The sequence below is a fragment of the Cetorhinus maximus genome, chromosome 3, assembly GCF_964194155.1.
Source record: "Cetorhinus maximus chromosome 3, sCetMax3.hap1.1, whole genome shotgun sequence".
NCBI classification, from domain to species: domain Eukaryota; kingdom Metazoa; phylum Chordata; class Chondrichthyes; order Lamniformes; family Cetorhinidae; genus Cetorhinus; species Cetorhinus maximus.
This window is the reverse complement of record NC_135881.1, coordinates 188,718,078-188,731,841: the sequence shown is the minus strand read 5'-3', so window position 1 is coordinate 188,731,841 and position 13,764 is coordinate 188,718,078. Positions and strand designations below refer to the sequence as shown.

General features: G+C 43.6%; 1 protein-coding gene across 1 annotated transcript; it reads right to left on the bottom strand.

Moving 5' to 3' along the window:
- Positions 1-3,230: 3,230 nt before the first annotated feature.
- On the bottom strand, positions 3,231-13,180 carry lrrc14b (leucine rich repeat containing 14B). Its single transcript, XM_078535436.1, has 2 exons — positions 12,276-13,180; positions 3,231-3,884 (listed from the first exon to the last, which is right to left on the bottom strand). The coding sequence occupies exons 1-2, from the start codon at positions 13,178-13,180 to the stop codon at positions 3,239-3,241; spliced, it is 1,551 nt and encodes a 516-aa protein (XP_078391562.1). The 3' UTR covers positions 3,231-3,238.
- Positions 13,181-13,764: the final 584 nt, after the last annotated feature.

Below are 13,764 nucleotides of genomic sequence, written 5' to 3'. Positions count from 1 at the left end.
CAAAAGGGGATGAAGGAGCTTGGAGCAGCAGCAACCCAGATCAATTTTGTGGGGCCCAGAGAAGCATTTCTGTTCCTCTTGAACTCACAAATGAATTTAAAACGTATCTTTCCAGGGCCTCTTCTGCTATACCACCCATAAAGTGTGCATACAGTCCACTCAGAGCCCTATTACTGTCATGGAGCCATGATCTGTTTATTAAAAGGGCCCAGTACCCAATCAGGGAAAGGTGATTCGACTACCCATGTAGGCCCCTGTAAAGATGGCAATGATCTGTGCCCCTGAACTAATGGGGTGCTACGTCTACCAACCCAATTTTTAATCCATTACTTCCTCATTAATGCCGTTTGAACAAGTTAAAAACACCCTCTTTGTGTGTAAATCAAATGTGAAGAGATGAGCACCATCAAAGGAGTAAGGGGGCAAAAATTATTTGGCTAGCCCCAGAAGCAGCTTAACTCATTAACCATTTTTACCAAGGCTGATGGAACTAAGAGACAGGCAGAAATGATCATGGGCATGAGTCTGCAGTTACATGAGAGAGCAACCCAGCATTTGACCTCTTTCTCAAGGACTGTTGAATATGAGGTGGTGCTATTTGAGGGGTACCCTATAGACCTTTATGGTGCACACTCCTCATAGGTCAGCATTGGAGCACGGCTACATGTGAGATGCAGGTGTCCTTGCAACAGATGGCAAAGTGCTACAACTACCTCTCTGCGAAGGCGCTTCCCGTGGTTATTGCCATGTAGCTGTGTTAGGGCATGCAGAAATAGTTGATGGCATCTAAGCTCCATTGACCAGTTAGGTTTAATTGGTTCTTGATTACCCTGGCATTCATTCCTACATGTAATGAAAGCATAATGTACTGTGACCGAGAAGATGTCCAGCATTATGGATAGTCAGGCTTACACATATCCTCGTGATGGTATCTGGAGTCTAAAGTCCCAGCTTCCTTTGGAAAATGGAGTGATTGCTGGTAATGATGTTCTGCCAAGCAAAGGTATCATCACCTCCTGCAGAATAAGATTTGAGCAGCTAGCCTAACTTTGCCTTCCTCCCACTGTCTCCAGACACATCATATATAGCAACTCCATTCAGGATCCATTACCATCAGTAATGGTTTTGAGGGAGAAGTGAGCAAAATAGCTGATATTAATAAAAGAAAGATCTGAATTTATCTAGCAACTTTCATGACTTCAGGACCTTAGAAGGCACTTTACAACCAATTAATGTGAGAGTTATGGCAGTAAATTGTGCACGGCAAGCTCCCACAAAGAACATTATGACAATGACCAGGTAATCTGCTTTAGTAGTCATGGTTGAGGGATAAGAACATAAGAAATAGGAGCAGGAGTAGACCATTTGGCCCATCGAGCCTGCTCCATCATTCAATAAGATCATGGCTGATCTGATTGTGGCCTTAACTCCACGTTCCTGCCTGCCCCCAGTAACATTTGGCTCCTTTGTAACTCAAAAATTTGTCCACCTCAGCCTTATAAATATAATTAATGACCCAGCCTCCTCTGCTGTGTAAGGTAGAGACTTCCAAAGATTAATGATTCTCTGCGAGAAGAAATGTCCCCTCAGCTTCAGTTTAAATGAAAGACCACTTATTTTTAAACTATGCCCCCTAGTTCTAGATTCCACCATAAATGAAAGCATCCTCTCAGTATCTACCTTGTCAAGCCCTTCACAATCATATATGTTTCAATAAGGTCACCTCTCATTCTTCTAAACTCCAATGAGTATAGGCTTAACCTATTCAACCTTGCCTCATAAGACAACACCTTCATCCCAGGAGTCAACCTAGTGAACTTTCTCTGAGCTGCCTCCAATACAAACATATGCCTCCTTAAATAAGGAGAGCAAAACTGTAAACAGTACTCTAGATGCAGTCTCACAATGCCCACTACACTTGTAGCAAGACTTCCCTACTTTTCTACTCCATCCCCCTTGCAAAAAAGGCCGACATTCCATTTATCTTCCTAATTATTCAATGACTCTTGAAGGGCAGGTAAGACCTGTATAACTGTGATGATGTGAAGTTATTTAAATCCCCAGCCCATTAAAAATGAAAAGAAAAAGGCTGCAGGTGTCAGTGAAATTTAAAAGAAAACTCTGTTCTAGCAGTTTCAATAGCTGTTTGTTGACATTCCCCTAAAGGCCCTTTATGAATGCTTGGCTGATTTTTTAAAAAATACAATTATCTCAACAGGGATTTCTGAGTTCACAGTTTGATTGACAGCTTTAAAAGGCTATTAAAGGGTTAACAGTCTTTGATGTGGAGTATGAATATAAGTTTGTTTTTATGAGAGATTAAGCACTTGAGATTTAAAACAAGTTTGAATGATCTTTTATGAATGGGATTTTTTTTACCTATCAAGTCCTTATAATGAGAAAAACAGAAAGGTCTTCAGACTAGTTGCTCAGTTGCATTGACAGAGGCCATCCCCGCTCAGAGGAAATAATGAGGACATGCAAGAATGAAAACAAATCAATTAGAACAATTTAGACTTTCTTCATGGTTCAGTAGGTGAGTGAGGAGCAGAGCAACACCATTCAGGAAGGCTTAAGCTTCTACCCTTGGCTGGGCATGTATTAGCTTACATGGCCGTGGTAGTGCTACAATTGATCTCAGGCTATGGACAGGACAATTAGACATCCTGTGATCTAACCTGGGGTATGTCTGTTTGTGTCCGTGTGTCTGTCTGTGAATGTACAAATTTTGGAAAAGGGCAGGATTATGGTCTATTAGGATTAGGCCATGGTACCAGAGGTTACTGACACTCACTGTCTAGGTTCACATAACGAAAATGCCTCCACTTTTTTGAGCTACTGGGACTAGTTGTCAACCAAGACACCAAACTTCGGCATGAGTCACTGGATCCTGAAGTAGAGAAGAAACGTCATATCCTACATTATAAATCATATAAACAAATAGCACAGAAGGAAGCCATTTGGTCTGTCATGCCCGTGCTAGCTCTTTGAAATGGTTATCCAATTAATTCTACTCCCCCTTCTCTTCCCCATAGCCCTGCAAATTTTATCTTTCCAAATATACATCCAATTTCCTTTTGAAAGTAATTGTGTAATCTGCTTCTGCCATCCTTTCAGGGGGTGCTTTTCAGGTTGTAACAACTTGATGCCAAAAAAAATCCTATTCTATTCCCTTGTTGTTTCATGAGCAAAAAAAAGGGATAATTATGTTTTACTGCCTTTTTGTTTCCCTAATGTGTTAATCCACATTTTTCAAAGCAGTTAAAAGGTTGGAAATAGCATCTGTGAATGACTGAAGCAATACAACACTAAGCTCATTGCTAGTCTCCTGAATGCTGGCATCAAAACTGCCAAATAGTGGAGTGGACACAACAATATCATTTCGATTGGCCCGTGACAATATCACTATTATTTCTTGGTTTATCTCTTCGAACATTTCCCTATCATATTTCACCAGATTCTCATCAGTGAGTGGATAGATAAAAGTCGGTGGATAGCAGTCCTTCGGAACTGGAAACTCAACTTTACAAAGCACGGGCAGCTCAGTAAACAGTTCAAAGAGGCGATAAAGGAATCTTGATGTGAGTGGATTCCCCAGGAAGCTGAACTCTGTCAACTTTTTACAGGGCTCCATGGCTAACAGCAGCAGGTTGATATGCCCATCACCGATGTTGCATTCCTCAAGAGTCAGGCTCCTCAGAGTGCGGGACGCACGGCCAAGCAGTTTGAAGAAGGTCGACGGGAAGAGGTCAGCTACGTTGTGCCCACTCAGGTCCAGCACTTCCAGGTATTCAGCGTGCAGGCTGTTGGCCAGATAAGCCATGTCAGCATGATTCAGGCAACAGCTGGACACATTCAGAGAGCACAGAGGAGTTTTTAAAGGGCTGCAGAGATATAAAGAAATGAGAGGGGAAAAAAAAAATCACAACTCAAATCAAAAAAGAAGAAAGACATATATTTATATAGCACCTTTCATGACCTCAGGGTGTCCCACAGTGCTTTACAGTCAAAGAAGCACTTTTGAAGTGTGGTGTCCTGTTGTAATGTGGGAAACACAGCAGCCAATTTGTGCACAGGCTCAAGGGGTTAGACGGCCTGTTCCTGACCCTATGCACAGCAAGCTCCCACAAACCACAATGTGATCATCTGATAAGAAAAATATATTAGCCAAGTCACCAGACAAAACTTCCTTGCTTTTGTTCAAAATGGTACCACGGAATCTTCTACGCCCAGCTGAAAGGAGAGACAGGGCTTCAGTTTAACACTTCATTTGAAAGACAGCATCTCTGGTGATGTAGCACTCCCGCAGGAGTGCACTTGGGTGTCAGCCGTGTTTGTCGTGCTCAAGCCCTGGAGTGTGGCTTGAACCCACAAGCCTTCTGACTCAGACGGAAACGCAACCTACGGAGCCAGGACTCAAGGCATCCCAAAAGGCTTCACTGTCAATGAATTACTTCTTGAAGTGTAGTCACTGCTGTAAAGTTGGAAATATGGCAACCAATTTGCACATAGCGGGATCCTACCAGCAGCAGTAAGATAAATGACTAAATAATTTGCTATTTTATTGATGTTGGCTGAGGGATAAATATTGGCCAGGACAGCAGGGAAAATGCCCTGTAGTCATGATGAAGGGTCATCATTGATCTGAAATGTTAACTCTGTTTCTCTCCATGGATGCTGCCTGTCCTGTGGAGTATTTCCTGCATTTTCTGTTTTTATTTCAGATTTCCAGCATCTGCAGTACTTTGCTTTTATAGTAAGGAGAACTCCACAACTCCACCACCACCACCCCACCCCACCCCCCACTGCTCCCCCCCACCCCCACCCACCACCACCACCACCTACTCTCTTCTTCAATATAGTGCCATGGAGTTTTTATTGTCCACCTGAGGTGGCAGACCAAACCTTGTGTTAACTTCATTATTTATATATATGGCATGTTCATGCCTTTAATCCATCTAAGTGTTTATAATGGTCAGTGATCTCAAATTGCCTGGCCTGCCTTAATATTTTTGCCTGATTATCTCCCTGTGAAGTGGTTTAGGACATTTCATAATGTTAAAATCTCAATTTGAATGGAAATTGCTGTTACTGTGCATTTACACAGTTTACTCTCCATCCGTTTTCTCTTTCATTCAGTATTGGCTGCTGCAATGAGCAATTAGGAGTAGAAATGTGTCTAATTAAGGGATGCCATCATTGCCAAATAATAGGACGTGTGAGCCTAGTGTTTGTGATAGTCTCCTCCCTTGAGACAGTCAGGAAGTCAGGTATAAAGGTTGTGACTCTGTGAATCAGCTGTCTTGGTGTTTTTGGTCCACCAGTATCTCTCTCCTAGCACCTGTTATTAAATGCCTGCCATAAAGAGACTCTAACTTGTAAGTTCAGCCTTGAGTCTGCATTTGTGCGACTATACCACTCCAATAATACAGATTATTTGAAACTGGGAGACCAGAAAAGGGTGATGCCATTCAATTGGTCTGAAAATAGGCTTCACTAAATGCCGCTCTGTTTAAATATTTTTCTTCCCAAATCTAGTTCACATGTCTGGGACACATGAGAGGTAAAAGGAACTGTTCCTGTGGGAGGATCCAGTGCAAGGTGAGCTACTCTGGTTCAAAAGCTCAAATATGAAAAAATATAAATTGACACTATGGGTATGCTACCAGCCTCCAGGGCAGCACAGGGAGAACAATGTACTAATCCTTGCAGAGTTGGAGAGGGCACAGGGGGACAGGAAAGTTAATAAGAGACCAAATATAAACTGGAAAAACCCTAGTGATTTAGATACTAAGTTAGTAAATGTCACACATGACTGACTCATGACCATGTGCGTTAAGGAATCCACCAGAGGCCATGCTCACCTAGCTCTGTTGTTCATTCATGATCTAGACAGAGCAGGGAAGTCACAGTGCCACCTGGAGGGTAACGGCCACAGAAAGAGAAAGCTCAACCCAATCTGGGAGCCAGAAATAACCAAGATGTGGGGGCTAAATCGGATAGCCCCCTGAATAGGTGTGCTGGGTTTGCAATGTGCAATTACTCCATGCCCATTCAACATAATGCAGGCAATGAGCCATCATGCCTGCTCATTATCATAATTGTTGTGTGCAGCCAGTGGTAGCTGTGATTGGTTGCACAAATCAGCTAGGTGCCAAACGTCGTGCCAGCACTACTTCAAGCTAACCCGTGCTGTTTAGTGCCAGCCTGCACCTCTTAAAAAGGAGGCGCATTGCATTCAGGTCAAGTGATGGAAGCTCCTTGTGAGCTGAATCTGGCTTAGGAAAGACGGAAGAATAGCTCAACATGGGAGAAAGTGGACCCCTAGATTTTTGCTGCCATATGGAGGTCTCGATGGTCACGAGGAAAGATGTGCTATACTTTCAGGGGACCAGGAGGACCTTCCTTCACATTGTCAAAAGGTAATGGGCTCAGATAGTATCAAGATCAATTTCAGGAGTCAAATCCTGAGGATCTGAGCACAGTGCTGCAAAATGATCTGACCTGACTGGTCAAGATCATTAAATCCTGCCCTTAGCCTCGGACACAGCTCGATCCACCACACCTCCAACACTCACCCATCAATAGTCTCATCAGAACTCATAGCTGACATTCATTTGCTCCACTGCATCCCTACACACTTAGCACTGCTGCAAGCCTGACACCTACATCTCATAGCCTGCACGTGCTGCCAGCTATTCAACCATGACAGTTACATCACCCAAAGAGATTGCACCACGTTCACTGGCATTCTTCTCTTTCTCTTGCAAGAAATGGTACCATGCAACTGGAACTAACTGGAGGGGAGGCGTCATACCTGGATGCTCTAACACCCAAGCATGAGACAGTGCTGGCCATAATTGGACTGGCCTTTCCTAAGGCCGTGGCCAGCATTGGAGCTGAATCCATTGAAGTTAATGGTATCCTAATACCGAATGCTCCTTCTCACTTCCCTCTTAACCCTCATCCCACAATCTCTTCTGACTCACAAGCTAGAGAAGGTATAACCCTACTTTCCTCACCCCCATGCTCCTCCCCTCACCACAAGCTTACCCTGGTGCCTTTTTCCTTTCAGATACTACCCAACAAGTGTAATCTGGGCAGGCAGTGGATTGAGGAGCATTGAGAAGAGAGTGACGATGAAGACACACCATCACTTGATTTTACACTCACAGCCAACAGCTCAGATACTGGCACTGCCTCTGTCTTGAAGGAGAAATGAGAATGGGATTTTCATGTGGTGAGACACCAACAAAACCAGGCTGTAGCTAGGGCAGGGGGCAAGGATAGAGCAAGTGCCAACTTGCTAGAGACCAAGGCACACAAGCACTGCAGAGAACTTAGATGAGGATCTCGATTGGCCAGGTTACAGAAGAAGGGCTGGTGGGTGTACACAACAAAATGCTTGGTGATTTGGAAGCTTTCAAGAAAGCCTACATTCAATATCAAGGAGCATGGAGGAGTCTGGCTCCAACTTAGTACAGGGCTTTGTGCAGAGCTTGGAGCCCATGCTTTCCAGCATGGAACTGGTGGCCAACTCCGTCAGTGAACTTATGGACCCAAGGATGATGTAGTATCTGATTGTCAATGTCTGCACTTCCATTGCAATGCAAGTAGCTTCCACTAAAAGCTGCAGCGGCAGCTCAGACTGAAGTCGTGCAATGTCATCTGCTATCATTCAAGCTCTGACTCCTGTTGCCATGACAATGGATGTTCAGTGTTCAAAGGGGTTTGCAAAGTGTCACAGCAGCCCTACTATCTGTCCTATAACAGGTTAGAAAGATTGCTGAGGCACCACCCTAGGCGATAGGCAGTGGTTCAATGGAGCACGAACCTGCTATCCTCCCTCAGGCTGGGAGCATTTATGCTCTCATCCCTGCTATTGTGCAAGTGCCCTTGCTGTTGTCTGTCTGCCAGCCAGCCCAGACTGTTGCCGCATGTGCCAAGTTGGTGCAGTCTGCAGCCAGGCTCTGAGATTGAGTTCATCCTCCAATGAAAGTCAGCTGCCTTCCATCAGCCATGATGTATCCGTTGGGGAAGCATTGTGCAGGAGCACTGGGATAGGCAAAGGCACACATAGGCAAGCACTAAAGACATGCACAAGTGTGATTGGTTTAAGTTTCTGTACAATATGGCATGATTTCATTGAACTGTTACTTTTGTGTTGACTTTTATTTTTGCATAATGACCAAGTGGATTCTGTGATGGTCAGTGCGAGAGAGAGAAGATAAGGATTGTGGTATTGTTGGTGAATGGGGTATTGAAGTTGTCGTTACTGGTATGAATGAGGATGAATGAGTTCTTCATACACAGCCTAGATAGAAATGGAGCTGTTCAGATTTTCACTTCCCTTCCTCTTTCTCCTCCTCCTCCTCATCCTTGTGCTCTCGCTCCTCAGCATCACCACCTGATAAGTGATGGCAAAAGCTGTTCCCTTATGATGAAAAGGGTGTGCTCATGCAGCATCCCACCACAAATTTTGAGATCCCATCAGCTGAGTACTGAAGGGCTCCTACAGAGTGGTCCAGGCAGCAGAATCGTTGCTTCAGCATGTCAATGGTCTCCTCCGTCATATTTCATACAGACACATTTCTCTCACTGTATGATTTTGTGATCTGGAGTCATAAGATATGTTGTCAGTGGATAGCTATTGTCACCCAGTAGCCACCCTTTGTTAGTGGCTGAATAGCAGACTGCTACAGAATGAAGGCATCATGACTGCTGCAAGGATACCAAGTATTGACCTGCATGATGCACTGTCTATGATCACTCAGCAACCTCCTTTATGCAGCGATGGATGGCAAATTGCAAGATGTTGCTCATATCAGATGTAACCAGATGTGAAAAAGTTCATAGCCACTTTCACCTTCAGAGGCAGTGGCAATAAGGACTTCAGATTGACTGATATATTGAGTTTCAAAAAAACAGTGCTGGAGTCAAATCATTGTTGCACACTGATTAACATCATGATCTGCCTGCTCTGCATACTTCTGGTGGGTGATAACTGTGCATGCGCTAACACCTTTACCAAGATGGTATCAAAGTGTGCCTGCATGCCATGGATACCATTTTTTTCAATAAAGGCGCCCAAAGAGAAGGCTCACCCGAGTAGTCAAGAATATAACTTTAAATAGGGTAAGTGGTTTGCAGGTAGCTGGTTCAGCAACATTTCGGCAGAGAATAACAATTGAGATTTACTGCAGTATCTAAAATTTACATCACTAGTCAATGTCCCATAATGTTAGGAAATAGAGACAGTTTAAGTAAGTTATATTAGTATTTGTAGGTGTTGCAAATGAATTTTAGCTTTAATGTTTAAGTTTGATTTGTATTCCTGTATTTGTGTGCTAAGAAAGTTCAAATGGACTGTTAGTTTCACTTTAGAAAGGTGCTTGCATTTCAAATGAGCTAAGATAAATGAACAAGGGTAGAAGAATTGGGCTGTTGCCTAGCAACGGGGGCCCATAGAGGCAGGTCCCTCCCACAGACACAAAGAAGAAGGAAAACAGCAGTTTGCTTTGGAAGCTGTTAGGGTTCAGATGGTTTGGAAGACAGCTGCCAAACAGAAGCCACCTAGGAGGGGCAGATAGCCAGCTCCAAGCTAAAGTTGTTTGAAAGTAGCTGCCAGGGAGAGATTGGAGCAAGAGGGACAGATAGCCAGTCCCAAGCTAAGGAAAAACCCCAAAAATCCTGGGGAGTTAAAGAGGGGAAAGTCCAAAACAGACCTAGTCTAAGGAAGGACAGGAACCTGGAAAAGATCCTGTCAAGTGAAGTTAACAGTGAGGGGCAGAGAGAAAGGCTCCAAGCTTCAGATTTAAAGAGACAAAAGTTGCAGGAAGCAGATTTAAAGCGAGAACAGCTTGCAAGAGACAAGAAGGCCCAAAGAGATGGCTGAAGGTCTGTAACGCTTTGCTATGGGTATGTGAAGCAGTGGTGTACTGTTGACAGCTGAATCAGTGAGAGAGAGTGCATGGAGGAAAGCTTGAATGCACGCGGTGACCCAGGGAAGAGGAAGATCAGAAGGAGAGTTTGAAACTCTGGAGGTGAACCCTTGCGGAAGGCATCTGAGAGAAAGTGTCAGTTTGGGAGAAGATTCCAAAGCGAGGTCTTGGAAAAAGGAGATCGGAAACCATCATGTGAAAGACAGAGTTCAATAAGACTGGTTGGCTCACAGTGTGACAAGCGTCTGGGGGAAGTTGAGGAGAGATGGATAGCATCAGGCTGAGGTAGCATCTGTCACTTGGTTTCAGAGTGTGGTCTGACCATAGGGAGCCTATTGGTTTACGTGGACTGTGTATTTACTGTGAACATTAAAGTATAAAATAGATTTTGTAACTTGTGTTCTCCTTACAAATCTGTATATATCTATAAAGGTATAATTGTGGGTGAAGGAGTATTGTAATATAGTTCATCTTTTCTTGTTTAATAAATGTTTTATGTTTTGCTAAAAGTTCATCAGCTGACTCCTAACTCTGTTCCATAGCTACTCTCCACATATCTAAACAAATAAGTTAAAAGTTAGGATTTATCAAGCTGGGTTCCACCCTGGGATCAGGCTTGGCCAGGGGTAACCTCAGCTGGGAGTTGTAACACATAGTGCTGGGACCAAGACCAACTATAACGATAGAAAGAACCTGTAATTATATCAAGCCTTTTCTGTCCTCAGGCATCCCACAGAACTTCACAGACAATCAAGTACTTTTGTCATGTAGTCACTGTTCTAATATAGGAACCACAGCAACCAATTTGTAAACAACATTATGGTAATGACCAGATAATCTGTTTTTTTGATGTTGGTTGAGGGATAAATGTTGGCCAGGACACCAGGGAGAACCGCCTTGCTTTTCTTTGATAGAGTGCCATGGGACATTTAGCGTGTGCCTGAGAGAGCAGACAGACTCAGTTTAAGATCTCTTCTGAAAAATAGCACCTCAGACAATGCAGCACCCATTCAGTATTACCCTGGGGAATCTGCTGAGACTTTGTGCTGAAGTAGGTTTGGAGCCCACAGCCTTCTGCCTCAAAGGCTGGGTTGGCAGTTTTTAGGTCTCAGGGAATTAAGGGACATGCAGAGTGAGCGGGAAAATTGAGTTGAAGCCCAAGATCAGCCATGATAATATTGAATGCTGGAGCAGGCTCGATGGACCGTATGGTCTACTCTCGTTCCCATTTCCTGTGTTCCTGTGGCAAGAGTTTTTTTTGTTTATTCTTTCATGGGATATGGACATCACATGCAAGGCCAGCATTTGTTGCCCTTCCCCAAATGCCCTTGATTTGCTAGGACATTTCAGAGGGCAGCAAGAAGTCAACAACATAGATGTGGGTCTGGAGTCATATGTAGGCCAGACCAGGTAGGATGGCAAATTTCCTTCTCTGAAGGGGATTATTTAATAGAGGGCATTAGTGAACCAGATGGGCTTTCACAACAATCAGTTATAGCTGCTATAGTCACCTTTACTGAGGTTAGTTTATGATTCCAGATTTATCAATTGAATTTAAATTCTACCAGCTGTTATTGGGAGGATTTGAACCTAGGCCTGCTAGGTTACCATCCCAGTGACATTACCACTATACCACTGTTACCCCTTAAGCAGCCAACCTACTGAGCCAGAGCTGAAATCTATGTAGCCCTCAGATGAAATGTGATAATTCAATCATGGCACATGAATGTAATTCAGTCCCTATTTTAAAGTCAAGAATTCTGTTCTAATTTTTATTTTCCATGCCATCAGCAGGAGGATGCAAGTGCAGTAGAATTAACATAATAATGAAATTAACATTTCATTAGAAATTACATTGGAATTTATAGTGGAAATATAGGAATTGTGTGCCCAAGTAAGATTTTTAATATAGAGGGTAGAAATTACTGCGGTAATATCACCATGTTAATATTAAACAGGTTTATAGGTTAACGACTCCTTTAAAATAGTGAAGGGAGGAACTTGAAATGAGTTCATTAAAGGGCCCAAAGCTCTTGAATCAGGAGAGGTAGAGTGGCAATGAGCAGAATAATAAGATCGTTGAAAATCATACAATCGCACATAATTTACAGCCAGTAAAAGGCCAGCAAGCCTTCTCCTCATTAATGCTGGCTGAAGCATCAAATAGATATTTCCTACTACCCACTCCTCTGCAGCCATGTAATTTCCTGGGAATGGCAAAAAACCAGAGGAAAACCCAGAGTAATAGGGAAATATTACAGAAAATTCCTCTCTGATCTCTCTTTTAGGCCATTGAACGAGATGTTCTTGAATTTAATGGTCATCAGACCCTACCTGAGTATTTTACGTATTCGACCAGTTAGAGTGGAAAAACCCAGGCTCAGTTCTGTAAGAAATTTCATCCCACTTAGCCTCTCTCCAATTGTCACCAGCACAGGTTCATCCTCTTGCGTCATTCTGCGTACATCGAAGGTTCTTGCTGGTAGTGTCAGTGACCTGAGCAATGGCAGTGGCACTTGGCTCAGGAGAAATTCAAAATGTTCCATTTCCATGCGAATATTGTGGACCAGCTCCAACTTATGCAGATTCTCGGGCTTAACCAGCTTGATGATATAAAATAATTTCCTCAATGCCAGGCTGTCGGCCCTGAATTCAACGCATCTGATCTTCAGTGGGCACTGCCTCCTCAACAGCAAGGCCTGCACCACCACTTCATAGCTCCGCTGTGTCACGAACATGCTCATTAAAACCTCGATTGAAATATCAGACACCAAATCATCGAGTTGACGGGCTTGCATCTCCACTAGCAAATCAAAACAGGTCCTTGCCATCATCTCAGTTCTCCCCCACCTCCCTAGGGCCTTCCCACAATCACAGGCCTGAAATTCAGTATCAATGAGTCCCGTTAGATCAACCACTTTCAGCCTCTTTGAATACGTCATTGAACTGTTGAGAACATAGTCCTTCAGACCTGTTAAACATGCCTGCAGGCAAACATGACAGGTCCTGTTGCAGAGATCCTTCTCACAGTCCGCAGTCTTCCCTAAGAGCTTTCCAATGCTGAATTCTGCCAATGGCCATTTTTCTACTAAGTCGTGGACCACTGCGGCCTGCTCCAGTAAATAACTAGCTTTGAAGAGCAGAGGGTACAGGTTTTGCGCCACGTAATCAATGCTTCTCTGAGCAATCTGGGCATCTGATACCAAGGACTGGGCACTGATGAACTTCAAAGTTTTCATTATTCCTTGGTTCTGTTAGTTTTGCTGTTTTCTGTTTTTAACCCAAGGTAACTTGCAATGTTCTGAGAGGCTGAGTGACTCGTCCACATTTGTGTTGTATACTCTTAGCAGCAGCTGCACTGTATCAGCTGCTCTCTTCTGGATGGCAGTCATCACTGTCATGTGCTCAAGCACATATCTATTTTAATAATAACTGGTTAGACAGGTCAGTGAAAGTGCAATACCGTTAGAACTGTGACTGTGTTCTCAGCACTGCACTATCTAATGCGGGAGCATATCCATTAAATCTAATAAAGAAACCTGCTCAACATTTCTGCTAGACCTGCTCAATGGAGCACAACAGGGTTTCCATTTAAACATTCTTCTTCATCACCAGTATGTCGAATGTTGTATTACAGCCAGAGCAAATTATGCACAACAATAACAGCAGTTTGCACTTATATAGCACCTTTAATGTCGAGAAACATTCCAATACGCTTCGTAAATATTGGCCGGGATTTCCCAGCCCCCTTTGTAGCGGGACATGCCACGGGAGATTTGGCAGCCCAGCCAAAAGTCCATTGATTTTCGGCAGGACCGGACGA